General features: G+C 40.1%; 1 protein-coding gene across 7 annotated transcripts in view; it reads right to left on the bottom strand.

The window, feature by feature from the left end:
- SPAG16 (sperm associated antigen 16) overlaps positions 1–18,993 on the bottom strand; it is a 766,854-nt gene that overhangs the window by 158,004 nt on the left and 589,857 nt on the right. For 6 of the 7 annotated variants that reach the window (XM_045032690.1, XM_045032686.1, XM_045032684.1 and 3 more), the window contains one exon: positions 12,728–12,793. The exons of the other annotated variant lie outside the window; for it this stretch is intronic. In XM_045032690.1, the coding sequence (XP_044888625.1) occupies positions 12,728–12,793 (66 nt within the window). The remainder of the gene's footprint in view (positions 1–12,727; positions 12,794–18,993) is intronic. 7 annotated transcript variants of the gene reach the window in all.

Genomic DNA, 18,993 nt, shown 5'->3' with positions numbered 1-18,993 from the left:
GATTTCTAGAGGTTTTCTGGTTTATAAAATGCCAGAAAACAGTTTTTACTGTAGTAGTAGTAGTAGTAATAATAATAATAATAATAATACAAAGTTTTCTTTCCTAATTTCAAAATATTTTGGAATACAGGGGATGATCAAACTAAAGAAACTTCATCCCATCAATTCAAGGACTTCTTCACAAAGTACAAGTGATAATCTAATCCTTTAAGGACATGATCTTCATTCTGATTCTGAATGTACCTCTGTTTTTGTGCTTGCTATTAAACTTAGGTACTTCATTGCACCCACAGTTATTTCCAGGTGATACTATTTAGATGTTTACCTGCAAAATCTGGTATTTAGAAAATCTACATGACTGTGATACCCTGTACCCCATCTGACACCCTATACACCATATTCATCCTGCTCTCTGATTATGATATATTATGCACAAAGTATGCCGTGTGAGGTATCATTTGAAAACTCATAATCTACTGAATATTATTATCTTGTTGAAATGTGTGTAACAACACTGCATGTGAAATTATGGGATTTTACAATATATTTGTTACTGAAATATGGTATAGTTTTGGGTAACATCCTCAGATCATTTTCTCAACAACAAAGACATGCTAGCACACCATCCAGGTGCTAAAAGGCAATTACCTGGTTAATGGGAGATTCTTCAGCAGGGGAGCTGTAAACAAGAAATTTACAATTTACCTGAAGGATGGTTGGCAGCTCACATATGCCATGGAACTGCCTGATCCCATGACCCAGCAAAGATTTTTCCAGTGCAAAGGGTCAGAGTATAAAAAGGAGAGACTGTGAACTCCTCATCACCTCTCTTCCCTCATCTGTACTCATAGCAGCAAGATTGCTTGAAAGACAATAGGAGCATTATTGAACTGGGGGGAATGGTCCTAGCTGGAAGGTTTTCCAGTTAGTATGGACTGATGAAAGTTTTTTGGGAAGAGAAACCTTTTTGCTTTCAAATCTTATTTCGCTTGGTAAAGTTTAGGAATTAGCTTCTGTGTTTATCTTTTTATTTCTTTTGTAACCAACTCTGATTAGATGCCTTATCACTTAAAATCTATCTTTCTCTAGTTAATAAACTTTGGTTGTTTTTTTGTTTTGTTTTGTTTTATCTAAACCTGTGTGTTTCAGTTGAAGTGTTTGGGGAATCTCTGTTCAGGTTAACAAAGGCCGGTGCATGATCATTTCCTTTGATGAAATGAAGGACTAGTAATGAGCTTGCATTTCTCAGTAGTGCGCTGGACAGCGCAAGATGCATATTTCTGGGGTGCAAGGCTGGGACCAAGAATTTGCAGGTGTCACCCTATATGTAGTTCATGAGTGGCTGGGAGAAAATTCATGTAACTTAGCTGGGAGTGACTTTACATGCTAATGGCGATGTCTGAGCAGAGCATGAAGAGGCTGTATTTTAATAGCAAAGCTGTGTAAAAGGCACCCTGAGCTGGAGAGCTAAAGGGACACAGTGATCCAGCAGTCCAGATTGTACCCTGGGGCAGCAGTTCTCAACCATGGGTCTAGGGCCCTCTGGGGGGGCCACAAGCAGGTTTCAGGGGGTCCACCAAGCAAGGCCAGGGTTAGACTCCCTGGGACCCAGGGCAGAAAGCCAAAGCCCCTCTGCATAGGGCTGAAGCTTGGGGCCCTGAGCCCTGTTACTGGGGGCTGAAGACAAAGAGACATTATAAAACCACCTCCACGAATGGCAGAAGCTATGTCAGTGAGATAAGCTCTCCCACCAACATGGTGCTGCGCACACGAGCGCTTATGTCGATGTAACTTATATCGCTCAGGGGGGCGGTTTATTCACACTCCTGAGCAACATAAGTTATGCCGACATAAACTGTAGTATAGACATAGCCTTAGAAAATTTAAGCGAACAACAATATAGAATCCATCAGTGCATGTAAATTTGCATATATCAGTGGTAAGGAACCTGTCTCATAAGTGTATCAATGAAATATATGACCCTTCGTATATTATACATATAGTTTTGTTTGTTTAGTGACACAGTGAGTTTAAAAAACAGCTATTGAAATGAAAAAATTAATTAGGTTGGGCCATGGGCCCATAATATAAATCTGTCATAGGAAATCCTAGTAAGTTTTGCCAGAAGGTGTAGTTTTTTTAAAATCCTTATTCCTGCAGTTGCTGCTTGGGAATTAATTCTCCTCTGAAGGAAGGGCAAAGTCTTCTGCACTGCTTGAATTTTTGCATGTTAAACAGCACTTGCTTCTTGGATTATACATACAGAGGGCCACATTCACTGAAGAACACACAATTGAGCAAACAAAAGCACATTAAATGAGATACTCTTTTTCTTGTAATTATATTTAGGCACAAATTGGTATGACAGTTTGTTTATTTTTTGCAAATACGAAGTTCAAATATATGAAGAGAAATATGAGTTATGTTTATGATGTGTTTATTATCTGTTTCTCCCCAGGATCTCTTAAAGGCGCAAACTGGCCTAAGAGATGTGCAATTCCTTAGCCATACAGAATTGTATTAAGTATGCCAGTTACACTAGATTAGGCATCAAATGTACAGTCAGTCTTATTAAACATTGGAGCTGATTAAAAAACTGAATCTCCATCCAGCAAGAAATTCTACTATTTTGACTTTTTTTCAGGAACAAAACAAAAACAAAACAGAACGAAAAGTCAAAATATTAAATTTTTTCTTGAATAAAAGGTTCTAAGTTTTTTCAGTTCCAAAATGTTCTGTTTTCATAGAATATCAGGGTTGGAAGGGACCTCAGGAGATTATCTAGTCTAACCCCCAGCTCAAAGGAGGAGAAATCCCTAAATGGCCCCCTCAAGGTTTGAACTCATAACCCTGGGTTTAGCAGGCCAATACTCAAACCACTGAGCTATCCCACATTAGTCTGCCTCTGTTTGAACCACTGTGGTGTCGCCTGAGAGTTGTATTTTGGGACCTCATGCCCTGGTTTTCCCGGGGCTCCTTGGCAAACTGCATCTCCCATAACATACCAATGCAGCTCACCCATGGGGAAGCTGCAGTGTATCATGGAAGATGTAGTCCAACCACAGAGCCTAGCCCCTAGGGTAGAATGGAGTTATGAGGCACCCAAAGAAATGCTCCCATGAGACACAATGGTAGCTTATGTGCACTGTGATGGAATCTACCCCTGAGTGCACACCCTATACACTACTGTAATAATGCTTGTACAAGCTATGCCTTGTGATGTACCATTTTAAAACTCATAATTTGCTGATCAGTAATATCATGGCAAAATGCAAGGGAAGTTTTATGTGAAGTTATATATCTTACATAAGCTGAAATCATGACCGGTTTTGCAGGTAAATCTGGGGAGCGGCCAACCCAGTTCCTCAGAGACAAAGGGTAAACTGACACCTCAGCCAGGAGTAAACAAGGCTGATGGACCATTACCTGCTTGGCCATCCTTTGGCAGGAAAGGGGACATGGGCAAAAACATCGACATTTTAGCAAAGAAACAGCATGGAGTTAGGCAGTCTATGTGGAAGGTGTTACCTTGCTCCCAGCTGGAAATGCTTCTCAAAGGGGGGGACAGGACTATAAAAAGAAGGGGCAGACACCCCTCTCTCTCTCCCTGCCAATCACATTCACTGCAGCTGAAGAGACAAAGGAAGCAGCTGTTGGACTCTGGATGAAGGGTCCTGACCCAAAGAGTTTGGTCAGTAAGACTGCTGAAAGCATGTGGTGAATTTTGCTCTGAATCTGATACAGTTTATTAAGCTAGGCACCAGTAAGCATTTTAGCTTTATTTTTCTTGTAACCATTTCTGATTTTGATGCCTCATTATTTGTATTCACTTAAAATCTCTCTCTTTGTAGTTAATAAATATGTTTTATTTAATCCAGTGTGTTCTAATTGAAGAGTTTGGGTAATTTCTTTTGGGGTAGCAAGTTGTGTGCATATTATTCCCTTAAAGGAATAACAGACTCCATATATTTGTATTATCCAGGAGAGGTCTGGGCAGTACAAAACATAAGTTTCTGGGGGAAAATCTGGGTCTGGGTGTGTGTTGGGGGTAATCCAGTGATAATCTTTAAGAGCCAAGGTGTGGCTGGCTGGCTGCAGCGCACACAGAGACAAAGTTAGAAGTGATCTACATGCTGGAGGCGGTTTGTGAGCAGTCAAGGTTGGACGCTACAGTAGCAAGGCATTGGAAAGGGCACTTCAGGTGAGAGTACAGGGGTGACACAGCTACTCACTGATCTGGACTGTACTCTGGTATGTCCACACAGACAAAGAATAATGTTGACCCGCAATTTTTTGGATTTTCTAGAGGGAAAAGAATTTTTTAAAAAATATCCTGCAAAGCAGGGCTTTGGAGCTGTGCTCTGGCTCCGCTCCAGCTCGAGGCAAAAACCTGCAGCTCCACTGCTCCGCACTCCAGCTCTGGGCTCCGCTCCAAAGTCAACATTTTCCTGTGTTGTTATAGCTGTGTGAATCTCAAGACAATAGGCAGACAAGGTGGGTGAGGTAATATCTTTTGTTGGACCAATTTTTGTTGGTGAAAGAGACTCTCAGAATCATCCTGAATGAGTTTAGCAGTAATCTCTACAGAGGATGGGAATAGAATTGGTGTGTCTCAGGTTTATCATTAGTTTCATGATGCAGTTGTCCAGAAATTCTTCCTCAAGGTCACTCATGAAGAGAGTAGCACGCTGGGGAGCCATCCTAGTACCCATGGATATTCTCCTATTTTGGAGGAGGTCCTGGAAGAAGCTAGCTCTTTGTGTGGTGAGTGGTTTGAGTAAGGTTTCTATGAGTCCTGACATTGCTTCAGTAAGTGTACCATTGTCTTAATAAAGATATTGGATTTATGGCTTATTACGACAATCTGTAACCCACTAACTTTTTTGTCCTATGACTGCAGAGGTGTTAACAGACAACTTCTCCTTGAACGGTCTCTTAGCATGTGTGTTAACCCACCATCACCACCTTGGTATGGCAACTCCCATCTTTTCATATGTTGTGTATTTATACCTCCCTACTGTATTTTCCTCTCCATGCATCTGATGAAATGGGTTTTAGCCCACGAAAGCTAATAAATTTGTTAGGACTCCTCATTGTTTTTGCTAAACAATCTTTTCCACTTTGTATTTAGGTGTGACACCCTGAGTACTTTCCCCAGACCTGAAGAAGAGTTCTCTGTAGCTTGAAAGCTTGCCTTTATTACTAACAGAAGTTGGTCCAATAAACTATATTACTTCACCCACTTTGTCTCTAATTTCCCTGTGAAAAAATTTGATTGTGCAGAAACCCCATTTTCCATCAAAATCAAGAATTCTATTAAACAAAGCTTGTTTACATAAAAAGTATAGTTTAACGGATGAGTTCTGTTTTTAATTTAATATGATGCCAATGTTTTATTAAATATATTGAAAATTGAAATAATGAACATGGGACATTCCTGTGCAAGCTGTAAATAAATTTATATTACTCTTCTCAGAGCAAGTGCATTCACCATTCCAGAAGCGCATGGAAAACTACTGCCTAGCATCCACAAATCCTTAACAAAAAGGCATCTTTAAAGGTATTTTTATTTTGGCATCATTTACCCTGTTTAGGAGGCATGCATCTGGTATATGATCCCTGGGGGTCCAAAGAAACGTATGTATCACACTGGACACCACAGAGAAAAGAGAAGTTAAAATTCATAGCAAGGATGGAGACAGCCTCCACAATGGTGTGTGCATTTACTCCAAGATAACCAATATACAGACAAGTATCAGGGGGTAGCTGTGTTAGTCTGTATCCACAAAAAACTTCAGAAACAGACTCCAAAGAGAAACTGCAGAACTAAAATTCATTTGCAAATTTAACACCATTAATTTGGGCTTGAATAGGGACTGGGAGTGGCTGGCTCACTACAAAAGCAGCTTTGCCTCTCCTGGAATTGACACCTCCTCATCAACTATTGGGAGTGGACTACATCCACCCTGATCGAATTGGCCCTGTCAACACTGGCTCTCCACTTGTGAGGTAACTCCCTTCTCGTCATGTGTCAGTATATAATACCTGTATCTGTAACTTTCACTCCATACATCTGAAGAAGTGAGGTTTTTTACCCACGACAGCTTATGCCCAAATAAATCTGTTAGTCTTTAAGGTGCCACCGGACTCCTTGTTTCAATATACAGACAGGGGATTATTCCATTCCCATTTGTTGTGTACTCACTGATCCAAGAATATGGAATACTACTGGGATACATCAGACCGTGCGTTATTCAAGGAAGAGAATTAAGGTATTAAACAGGTTAGAAATATATAGCTGCTTTCAGGACCTGATGCCAGAAGGCAATATCTGCAGACAAACAGGCATCAATCTTGTAATGTTTAGTGAAGGGGAGGATTGAAGCCCAAGAGGTGTCTCTACAAATCACATTATGAGAAGCTCTGTTCCTTTCTTTCCTGGAGGCTTCCACATGTGTGAGAGAGAGCTGAGAGAGTAGAGATAGCTGGAGGAGAAGGAGGGTTTTTAGAGCTGATTGATGGTACAGTCAGCTTCTTTGCCATTTCTTAGTGGGTCCAAGACTTTCTAGCAAGTTTGGAGATCTTTACTGGGTTTACCATAAGGAAGAAAGAGAGAGACATTTTGCAAAGAGACAATATTTTTTATGAAGGGTACCGGATGCTCTTGTGAACTCCAGTGAGTTGCTCTAATGTGACAACAAAAGAAGAACAAAGAGAAATTTATTGGTTCAAATGGAAAGTTATTTTACCTTGGTGATGGATGAAGGAAAAGTATAGAGGATGTGATCTTATCTTGGAAGAATGGGAGATTAAGTTCAATGAACTTCCAGTTCACCTACTCTACTGGCTGAAGTAATAGCAAAGGAGAGAGAATTTAATGGGTAAAACAATAAAGGAAGATGAGATTGAAGGATGTTGCATTGACCTATAAGTATTTTTTTAAGATTCCATTTAGAGATATAAGTCTTGATAGGACTAAGTCTGGTGAAATCCTTCAACAAACTAGTAATTTGTGGGAGAGTGGAAGTCTTGTTAAATTCACGATCCCTAAGGTAACTTGAGAGAACTGACTTCTGTAGATTGAACCTTGTTAAGAAAAAAATGCCAAAACTTTGTGCAAAGGATAAAGACAGAAAGAGCCTTCAGCTCTGCCTTTCCACTTTAAGAAAAAATGTACTTTTTCTAGTTGATACTTATGCTCATGTTCTTATCCAAAAAAGACTCAACTTCCAGGATCATATTTCTTCGATGAAAATATGATTGTACCTATCAACTGGAAGAACTACACCTTTCTGTTTGATGTGAAAAGGCAGAGCTGAAGCGGGGTTGTGTGCTAAATCAGTGTTCAGCAAAGAAGGTGTCTGGATTAACATAATCTGTTAAAAGGAAGTGAGGGATGATCTTTCACTGTAAGTATTTCAATAGCCTACCTCACGATAGTGGTCGGTTCAATGGGATCTGAGTGCCAGATTTCCTTAGGTCCTGATGAAAATCCCAATTCATATATTTGGGGGTTGCTCATAGGTTGGTATTAATTTACTGGGTAGCCAGAGACTGAGGACAGCCAGGGAGGTTCAAGACACCCTACTAGTGAGCTGAACCATAAGATGAACTATAACCATTGCTTAGATTATCTTCACAACACCTCTCTGAGACAAGAAAATAGAACAGAGAGTGGAGAACTCAATATCACATAGGAAGCTGTGGCATAGCTAAGGATGGGACCCACATATCCTGAGTCCCATTCAGGTGCTTTTATTTTAAGACCATTTTGCCTCTCTAGAAGGCAAGAGAATTATGGTTTGCAAGGTTAATACAGTACAATAAGAATCTGCAGGGATGAACTTGGGCTTCCTGACATTCAGTGTATCATCAGGACAAGACAAAAGACATACATCTAGGGACTTCTCCACAGAAAGAAGGCAGAATCCCTTTCCAAGACATTGTGTAATAGTATCTGGAATAACAGAGCGGACGTCTGTGACTGTTACTGAGGTGAATAAGTTGAGGAGCTTCTGATATTTGGAATAGTCAGCAAAGAGTCTATTCTAGTCTATTCTCATAACTTGAGAATCTGATTTCTGAGTTATATGACATGAATATTTAGTTTGACCTGGATATATGCTCCAGTCATGGACATAGTAGATCCTCCTAGGATGACTTCAGAACGTCTTTTCTGACTGCACCTTGATGATTCAAATAGGCAATAACTAGCTGTGGGATTTTATATGGGGGAAGGGATAGCTCAGTGATTTGAGCATTGGCCTGCTAAACTCAAGGTTGTAAGCTCAATCCTTGAGGGGGCCATTTAGGGTTCTAGGGCAAAAAAATCTGTCTGGAAATGGGTCCTGCTTTGAGCAGGGGGTTGGACTAGATGACCTCCTAAGCTCCCTTCCAACCCTGATATTCTATGATTGATGGTGTGAGATGGGGAACAGGGTGGTGAATAGTCTCTGTGGCAGAGAGACAGAACCCCTACAAAGAAGCAGGACACAGATGAGCTCCCTAGCTACTGGAGTTGGAATCAGTCCTACTTGTGATGGAGGGTCTTTATACAGTTGCATCTGATTGAATCTCTCTACCTACCAGCAAAATGAATGAGGAACAATTATGTTTTGGTGCATACTTTCCTCTCTGCCCCACCACTGTGACAGAATAGGAATTTCTTTCTCGCTTTGCCTTGATAAGGACACTTCTCCGTTTTTGATTTTTTTTTTACTTCTAAAAACTTTCAAGTAATGATACTAATATCTGCATTTAGAATGTAACCCAGTTGTGTAATTATATTTCTTATGCATGAAGATAGCAATAAACTAGGAGAAGAGCCTATTAGCCCTTCTGCATGTCTAATTACACATTTGATATTACTAGGTAACCTTTATAAGTGACTGGCTTTGAGCTTATGCAAAGAACTGAACACTCTGAATACATAAATAACAGCAGCAGCAGCAGATCCATGTTTGATTTTGTATTCTGTTCTTTTCTGGTTTCCGTCTGTCAGCTGTAGTCTGACAGCCCTGGCTTTATTTGGCCATCTATGGAAACATCTAAAAGATTTGGCTTTTGTATCATTTGGGTGCAGTAATGAATAAGAACTGACATCAAATATCAATATTATTGGCCTAGCTAAATGGTAGCTGACATCAAGCTGGACTACTGAAGAGGTAAACAAAATTGAAATTTCGTTTTTGTATAAGAACTGTCTGACATTATTTGTCCTTCAGTAAATCAATGGAAGACTGACCTGAAATGCTGGCTGCATTTATGTGTGGGGAGGGAAAGCTGGATGCTGCTAGTGAAGTATGTTTTATGAAGCCTTTGGGGCACTGATAATTTCAGAAATACTTTTTGTTTTAAGGAAGTTTGGTTACTGTGCTTATTTCCCCCTAATCTAATGCAGGCAAGAGGCGGAGAATATCAGTTATAAACAAGCACTATTGAATGGTCACTCATTCCTCCATTTATACACAAGCATTTCTATACACACACTCCAAGGTTCAAACTTTGCTCTAAGTTACAGTGAATCTGAAGTAATTCCACAGAAGTAAACAGAGTTACTGTACCGTAATGAGGTACAAAGAATGTAAATGCCTATCAAGTTGGAAAGCGCTATATGAGAACTTGTTTTCAATGTAGCGGTTTATCAAACTCTTACAATTTGATATAGGTCTATTACAAAAAAGAAGATTCTCAAATTCAATGCCAGCTCAAGTTGCCTGAGAGAAATTTATATTATGTGATTGTACTGTTTTCCTATCATTGTTGAACACAAATATACACATCAGGTCTGATTTTTCAATACTCAGAACAATAATGCTATTTTGCAGAATGGACAGTAAAATGATTGTCCTTTAAAACTGTCCCATTTTGCCTTTTACATGCACCGACAAGGAAGAGCTGGGTCCATGACCCCGCCTCCCTATTCTGTGCCAGTGGATATAGCCAATCATGGAAGGGTGCATAGGCTTCACTATGCAAAGTGTCTGTCCCCCGTAATACCTAGAGATGGGACTTTACCTCCAAGTGCAATTTCCCTTGGGTCTCCCTCGGATGGGGCACCTCAGCACCTCCAGTTAACTGAGATATGTGGAACCTGTTATTCTGGTGAGTCTTGTGTGTCTTGCAGCCATTCACTCAGAGCCTTTGAAGAGAGTGAGTCTGCACTGTAGTCGCTAGAGAAATGTGCAAAGCTATATCCTCACTTATGCTGTGCCTTTGGAAAATGTAGCTGCTAATTATGGCTGCTGAGCACTTTTGAAAATTCTGTCCCCAAAGTGTAACCAACTCTGAAGCATTTTTAACAAAAAGTAACATCTGCAACTGCAGTAACGTGAAATACTAAATAACTGACATTCATTACCTGTATCCAAAATACATATTGTTTCAGATAGCTCTGAAAGTATGGTAATTGATACTTCATCTAACAGCGGAAACCTGCCATCTACAGTCTCATTTCCAAAAGTGACTTAGCCTGAGGATAACATTTCAAAAGAACTTAAGTGGTTTAAGAGCTCAAGTCACAAAAGTGAGTTAGACAATTAGGAACTTAAGTCCCATTGACTTTCAGTGAGACTTGGGCTGAAGCACCTGTCACCTTTGAAAATAGAATTTAGTGCTTTGGGATATTTTGCCCATCATAATCAGGTGAGGGCAGAATTGTCAGTCCTAGAGATTGCTGGGTTCCATCAAATACTTGAATCTTTCAGTGAGTATCCAGTAGAGAGAGGTTTGGAAAATATTCTTTTGGTGCTATTTTCAGCTGAAGAATTGTCCTAGCTATGCTGGCCAGACAATCTGTCAGTTGAAACATATAAACCTCAGGTTCAGCTGCCTTGCCTTCTGCATATGTACAATTAATTTATATAACTGTAATTACCACTTCTGAAATTACACTCCTCCCTCAGTTCAATCAATACTGCACTGGCTTTTCCATCTTTACTAATTCAATCATTGAGAATGTCAACCAATGATTTCAGCCTAGAGTTTAATGCCAGCTGTAAGATTCTTTATCAAAATAACATGCTTTTCTGGAAGATGATCAGCACACAGTCCCCTGGCTTCCTGTTAATTATTTTAGGTCATGTAGCATATTCTGCACTGGAGATGAGAGTCATTTAGTACATGCTCAGCATAAAGGCCAACTTGCACCTTTGCTTGCTCTGATGAAGCCTTTATTCACCATTCTAATTATAATAAATAATTATATTCTATGTTTTCTAGGCCATCATGATGCAAAATATTAAGGGCAGGATTAGTAATTGCTCAATAAGGGCATCACTTAAAACAAAATACAGCACAGAAGGGAGTTCGGATCCCATTGGAGGACCTATCCTCAAACTAGGAATATGACCTACCTCTTACTAGGTGATGAGACTCTAGGGATCCTTCCTAGTAACGCAGGGGCATCAGGAGACAGTTAAGCAGCAGCTGCTATTGGGCAAGGAGAAAATATCCAGTGTTCCCTGCAGCTAGCAGATGCCCCCTCAAAATCCTGCAATAACGTAGGAAGGTGTGGGACAGACACCTGGGACGCCTGCTGGGAGACACTTAACAAGGAGGATGGCAGGGAGCAGGTGCCCAAGAAACAGGCAGGCAGGAAGTGTAAGGGACCATCATCCTTGTGCCAGCCTGGTAAAGACATGGAGCATTACCAGTCCCCCCCCACAACAATAGAACTGTCTGGTCAGGATTGATGGAGGAGCCAGACAGTCACCAGTTGTCCGATCTCCCAATCCCTCCTTCTAATCCAAGCAGAGCTGGTTCAGCTTTTCCATTCCATGCAGGGAAGCCCCTTTTGAAGCACAGTGTGGTGGGAGGAGCACTGTTGTGCCTTGTCCTGCTGCTCACCATTAATGGAAGATTTTGGGGTGCCCTGCCCTCCGCACTGGTTGTAGAGAGCCCAGGAGAGGCTCTTAGATATCAAAACAAGGATTATTCCCAGTTGGAGCTTGTGTCTTAAAAGTTAAGGCCCCATAGACTGAGTTCTTACACAGGAAACACCCTTCTCATGGGCATTTTGGGATTGATTTGGGCCCTTTGAAATCAATGGGGTTCTGTACACCAACTTTAACAGGCTTTGGGTCAGGGCGTTTTAAGCACTTAATGTGCGGGTCTGCGAAGAACATTCTACTCTGACATGAAGTTCAGCCATGAGGGCCCACATCTTCTCCAGATCTGCTATCTATGTGCATTCTATCACTGCATTTTATCACTAATCCAACTCAAAATGATCTAGAATAGCCTTTATAGACAACAACAACAAAACTAACTACCCAGGAAATGACTAACAGCCAACCGGAAACCTCAGCTAATTAAACTAATTCTACAGTCACAACGAGGGGAATGTCTCAGAGACAGCAAGAAATAAACTAAGATTTGTTATAGGGATGGAGCTTTATTGTACATATAGTGGGAACTTTATATATTGTAGTCAGTATGTGTTCCCTCACGAACTGTCATAGGACCATGAGACATTCCTACAGGATTGGCAAATTCATGAGGGAGAAATATCTGCTCATGAAGACTGTTTACAAAAGAGGAATATGGAGATTTTAAGATCAAGATTGGATGTTTTTTCTAAAAGATACACTCTAATTCAAACAGGAATTATTTCAGGGAAGGTGTATGGCCTGTGTTATACAGGAGGTCAAATTAGATAATCACAATGGTAACTTCTGGCTTTATAATTTGTGACATGAGAAACCTATCCTTCGTGCACAGAACTTACCTTCATGTTGAATGTAGCATGATTACAGGAATGCAGGTGACCATAGAAAGTCTGAGCACAGAGGCCCTAGGAAATCAACCAAAAAAGGAAAACAATTAAATGATTTTATGTAAATTACACTATTTTCTTATAAATGCTGAGCTTGATTTTACTGCCATGTACAAAAATGCACGTCACCCAACATGCTAAAAATCAGCTACTGCACTTCTGCATTCATGACAGGGAACAGATTTTTAAAAGATGTGTGATGATGCACATCTGCATACAGAATTGTGCTTAGTAGAAAAGATGCATTAAAATATTGTCAGCTAATGGCTCTCTCATAAATCACTTTTAATGAACTAGACACATACAATTATAGTCCTTTGGAAAGCAGAGTGCCAGCTTTCAGTGAATGCTTCAATAATGATTTAATAAAGTGAAGTGGTTTTATATATATTACTGTGATGCTGTATGATTGAAATATGACCATTTATATCATGGATATTGCCACTGTTATACAATTGCAACACATCTTGTACAAAGTACATCATCTAAGGTATCAATGGAAAAGTTACAATCTATCAAATATGATTATCCTGGTTAAATCCATGCTTCATCTCTGTATCTAAAGTTACGCATATTGGCTATGAACTTATATCTTATATATGTAGTATTCCTGGGTAACACCCAGCAGATAAGATTTACATCAAGGCTAGACAGCTTTGTGCTGATGGTCCATCAAAGCCATAGAAGAAACTCATTCCACCCAGATAGCTCTTCCTGCAGATGCCTCAGCTTCCAAGGTGCCAATAGCCACCCCCTGTGAGTCATCAAACCATATATGCTCATGTGATCCTGGACTCCATCTTGTGCCAGTAACTTTCCACAAACTGGGCTGTGAGCTTTGTTTGCAACAGTAAAATTCCAGGCACATGGCAAAGGGTAAAAAAGAGCCTGGAGATATTTCCACTTTGCCTGTTTCCTGCCCTAATTCTCTGGACTGTGGATTTACAACAAAAAGGAGTATTTCGAACTATGGACTGAGGACCTTCCAATCTTTAGAAGTTATCAGCGAGACTTTACAAGCTAGTAGTCTATACCATCACTGCTACAGACCTGATATAAGGACTTTGCAGTACATGATCTATTAATCATTATTAACTCTCTTTTCTTTTATTAAATAAACCTTTAGATTTTAGTTATTAAAGGATTGGCAGCAGCATGATTATTGGGTAACATCTGAGTTATATATTGACCTGGCTACATGGCTGATCTCTTGGGATTAGAGAACTCTCTATGTGATGAAAGTGGTTTTCAGTAACTACTCCTCATGGAGTCCAGTGTCTGGGTGGCGAGACAAGGGTTGGAATGCCCAAGGAAACTGCATCTTTGAATTCCTGTTAACCAGAAGTTTACCTTTGTTACTGGCTTGGTATACTCTAATGAGAGAATAACCACCAGTTGGGGTAAATTGGTCTGATTTCTCAGCAGTTTGTTCTGAATCTAGTATTCTCAGCTGTGATACACTGAGACACAGAGACAATTACACACACACCTTTAATGTCTTTCTTAAGAAACCAAAAGCAGTGAAATCAAAATGAATTATCTTCTATTGCCCTCCCCAGTAGGCTATAGTTGACCTAGGGAGGCAAATAGTATAGGTCAGATGTCATCTCTGATTTCTGACATGTGCTCTCTGTGCACAGCAGGCATCCAAACTACAATATCTCCTGCCTGGGAAATAGATGGCCAAGGTGGAAGAAAGGAGCTAGTCAACCTATGCTCTTCAGATATGGGAAGCAGCCTACTGGCAAAGAGGTCAGCAGTCAGTAACCTGCAATGCCTTGTCCTGGGAACAGATGACCTGGGGTCTTCAGGGGATGGAGGCCTGGCATAAAAGGCTATAAGTTTGCCTCCACTATGCCAGCCAGATCCATCTCAGAAAGATCTAACCTCCCCCCTGTTCCACACACCCTCAACAAACTACTCGCTTCCTCTGAAACCTGGCTCTTGGATACTGGGAGTGTTTACCAGAGCTCCCACCTACCATGGAGTGATGTTCTTGTCAAGGGCCTTCCCTGTTGGTAAATTGGGCCATGGGGAGAAAAGACTCCCCTATCTTAATAAAAATAAGTACAAACTGACTCAAGGAGAAATAGCATTAAAATGCCTTCCATTAAAAATAGCCAAAGGTTTTGGGCAATGTATCACATGCTAAGAAACCACTCTGCACTTTGGGCAATATTTTACAGCTACTGGCATTGGAACCAATCAATTTTTGTTTATGTAAATGTGACCAATAGCAAGAACTGCTACTGAGGTTACACACGGTAATACCCCCTCTATTTTAATGCTCACTTTATCTGAAATTCTTATTTTAGCTGAATTTATAATCATTACACTCAACCCAATGTTGTTATTTGGGGAAAATTTTAAACTCTGTTTAACCATTAATGAGTATGAGAGAGTGAAAAATTACAGGTTTTCCGCTGAGGAAAGATTTTAATGTACTCTTTGGGGGCATGGATAACTCAAAAATTGTTGAAATTCATAAGATAAACTTTCACAGCAAGATTAGTCCTAGTCTCTAGGCTAATTTGCAAAGGAAAAAAAAGTACTTTTATGCATAGTATGGAATTTCTATTAAGTTTATAGTTATCTTACTCCCTTGCTGCAGACATATACACAACACAGTACTTCATGCCATCTTAACCCTGCTGGCCACTGTTCCATGACTCAACCAGTCCTTTCTCCTCTTGTCAGGAGTCCTCAGTCCTCCTTCCTGGAGCTGGGTTATAATCCCAACAGCCTCTTTACTTCCTGCAGGACCCAGTCTTTCCCCATACAGCACTCACCTACCGTTGCTTCCTCAGGCCAGCTGCAGCTTCCCAGATTTCTGTCCTGCCTGACACTCCGAGCCCAACCTAACTGGAGTGTTACAAGCTCCCACTCAAGCTCTGCCTCTCTCTTATGTCCCTAGGCATGGCCTGAGTTAGTCACATGACCTCATTATTGCTCAACCTCCTCACCTGGGAAGGTGAGCTAAGCATGTTGCAGGTGAGGCTGAGGCCCATCTCCCCTTATTGGGCCCAGCCACCCTGAGACAAGGACCACACACACACACAAATTATAATACAGCAGTTGACCAGTAGATATGGCACTTCATTTGGGACTCAAGAGACCTAGGTACTATTCTAGGCTCTGCTGCTAGCCTGCTGTGTGACCATGGACAAAGCACGTCACCACTCTGTGCCTCAGTTTACCTAGCTGTAAAAGGGGGATAATGATATTTGCCTCCTTGTAAAGAGCTTGGAGATCTACTGTTGAAAAGCACTCTTCAACAAGGTAATATTCTCATGGAAATTTTGCAATACAAATATAACAATAAAAAAAAAGAAAAACAAACCATTACAAAATTCCATTATCTAAACTTCAGTTACAGGAAGAGAAAGATTCAAAAAATGGGCCTAATTCTCTACTTGTGTAACTCCATTGTCTTCAATGGACACACAGCAACAAAAATTTTGGCCCTATATATTTAAAAGGTTTATAAATAATCAAATTACCACCCATAAACCCTGGTAAAAATAAAATTTAAATATTCATTACCCAATTATGAATTCTCTCTTAGCAGAGAAACATTACTACACACAATCCCCATGGTAGATAGTGATAAATAAACTTAATTTGATAAAGATAATAACATAATAGGTGAAGGGAAGAGTGTAACCAAATATTCATGAAAAGTCTGGTGAATAAAAATTCCAAGACTACAAAATCTAACTTGTGCTCTAGTGGCACTGTCAAGCTACATGTCAGGAAATTTTTTTCATCAATGTAGTCATAGAAAGTATACTTTGGCCCCTTTAAATTAACATGTTGCCTGGTAGGATAAAGGGCAGTGACTTGCACTCTGATATATATATATATATATATATATATATATATATATATATATATATATATATATATATATATATATATATATATATTTAAATTTAAAAATCCATCTTTCCACAAGCACGGAATTCAGCAGGAAAAGACAAGAAACATGTGGCCACGATACCCCCGAATCAGCACTTCAAACAGACAACGGTCTTGTAAGGTGTTTCTAAATAGTGTCCCTGAAGAGTAATTACAACAATGCCACTAGAGTCATCATACTATGTACTGTATCAGCAGATCAAATGTAATTGCTAATAATAACTACAAATAAATCTATTATATTTAATCTAATATTTCAGAATTTACATTTGATTGTTCCCTTCGGCACCCCAGGTAGTGGTAAGATTTGTACTCTAACTGCATAGATAAAAACTATATGACTGCAGCACCTGCAAACCCTTACTAATGAAGATAGTGCTTACAACAGTGAGCAGCCATATGAGGTCAAGAGGTAATAAGTATTTTCAGGATTAGAGCCCGTGTTAAGAAAACGTTAAGTCTGCAAAATTGAGCACTCCAAAGTGAATTAATGATGCACACACAACCTTAACACTGCCTCCCCCTTGCATATACATTCTGCTTTGGTCTTTAATTGTTTGATTGTATATTAGTATATCCTCAGGATCCTGGTTGAATTCAGTGTGAAATTCACACCATGCAGACTGTGCAAGGGGTGTAAGTCCCAATTAAGAAGTATTTTGAATGTCCTATGTCCAGGGTGAATTTCACACTGAGTTAAGAGGAGGAGCCCAGTGGAATAAATTAGGCAGGGGTCCTGCAGAACAGGCTTTTGTGGAGCTCCCACTAAGGCAGTGTGGTTCTGCAGTGTCTTCAGGGCAGGGTCCCTTTGCAATTAGCATAATCTGGTCCATTCAGTATGAGAAGTAATTATTAAAGGCCCAAAAATATCCCATAGCTCATGGTTACAGCACTCTCCTGGCAGCTCCCCATCTGGCAGAAATAGGAATTGAACCTGGATCATCCACATCCCAGGTGAGTGCTCTAACCACTGGCCTAAAAGTTATAAGGTTGCCACCACCATCACCTCCTCTGGGCACATTTTAGATGGGGCTGGATACATGCTCAGTGGCTGCCTATCAGATCAGGCCTTGCATACAACTCAGGTTGCTGAACACATCCAGTCTTTCCCTGGTTTGTGGATTGGGGCCTAGGTGGGAGATAAGTGTCTGGGTGCTCATAGTGAGGCAGCAATGCCCAGAGGCAGAAACTTAAGCAGGGAGGGAACTTTTACTCTGAACACTTAGGCATCAAGTGAGTCTAGGTGCATATAGGGTTCGACAAGAGCTTTGTAAGTTGCAGTGGAACCAAAACTGGGACTTAGGCACCTCAATCTCAGACTTACCTTAGAGGTTTAGGTGCCTAAGTACTATCATGGATCCCACCCTACATGCCTTCTCTGGTTGAGGGCTGGGGGGCAGAGCAGATGCAAACATTGTTGGCACTCCAGCACTTTACACCATAGTGCCTGGCTTACTGACAGTACTTCTTGCCACCAAGAAAGCAACGAGAATGCCCAACATTTGACCAAACCTCTCCATTTACAAGAGTGTTAAAGGCAAACTCTGGACCAGAGTACTTTGCCACATATAATGAGGAAAAGATCTGTTGGAAAGACAAGATCTTATCCCCCCATCAATATTTTGGAAGATTCTCTGATTAGGGTCTGAAGTTCCTGAGACATTATTGTAATAATTCCAATGACCATCGAACTATGTCTCTCCATCGAGAAAAAAATAAAAGAGCAAAATGTTTAATGTAGAATTCCACAGTTTTAAAAGAGCAACAAATTTATCCAGTTCACCCCTAAGGAATGTATTAATATCCTTGGGTACAAAGTCCAGGAGCCTCCTGGGGCACTACATTTTGAAGAATACCATATTCATTGTTAAACTGAGTCACCAGTCTTTTGATATCTTTGAAATTTAAATGTGTAAAACTGGGTTTTCCTCCACTCTCTTTGAATGACTAGCTGGTAGCCACTTCCTTTTATTTTGTAGATTTGCCATGAAACTAACAATCAAAGAAAAATAACACAGCAGCAATGTTCATATAAAGAAAACAAGTATTAAAAGTGAAGCATTTGTTGATAAAAATTGATATAAATATTCTTTTTCATTTCAAAGCTTTAAACTATTTAAATTTAAACTAAACTAAATTAGAATCAGTGTTTATAAATAACACAGAAACATCCCCTGGTGCTTATCAGACTGTTAGCTTTCACTAAACATAGCTGCTAATTGCCTGTCTGGGATTAGAGTCATCTGAATGATCTTAAAAGACCCTGATGATGCTTCTATTTTTAAACTTCAGCATAGCAC

The sequence above is a fragment of the Mauremys mutica genome, chromosome 10 (genome assembly GCF_020497125.1).
Source record: "Mauremys mutica isolate MM-2020 ecotype Southern chromosome 10, ASM2049712v1, whole genome shotgun sequence".
Lineage (NCBI taxonomy): Eukaryota > Metazoa > Chordata > Testudines > Geoemydidae > Mauremys > Mauremys mutica.
The sequence above is the reverse complement of the archived record's forward strand: the minus strand, read 5'-3'. Positions and strand labels throughout refer to the sequence as shown.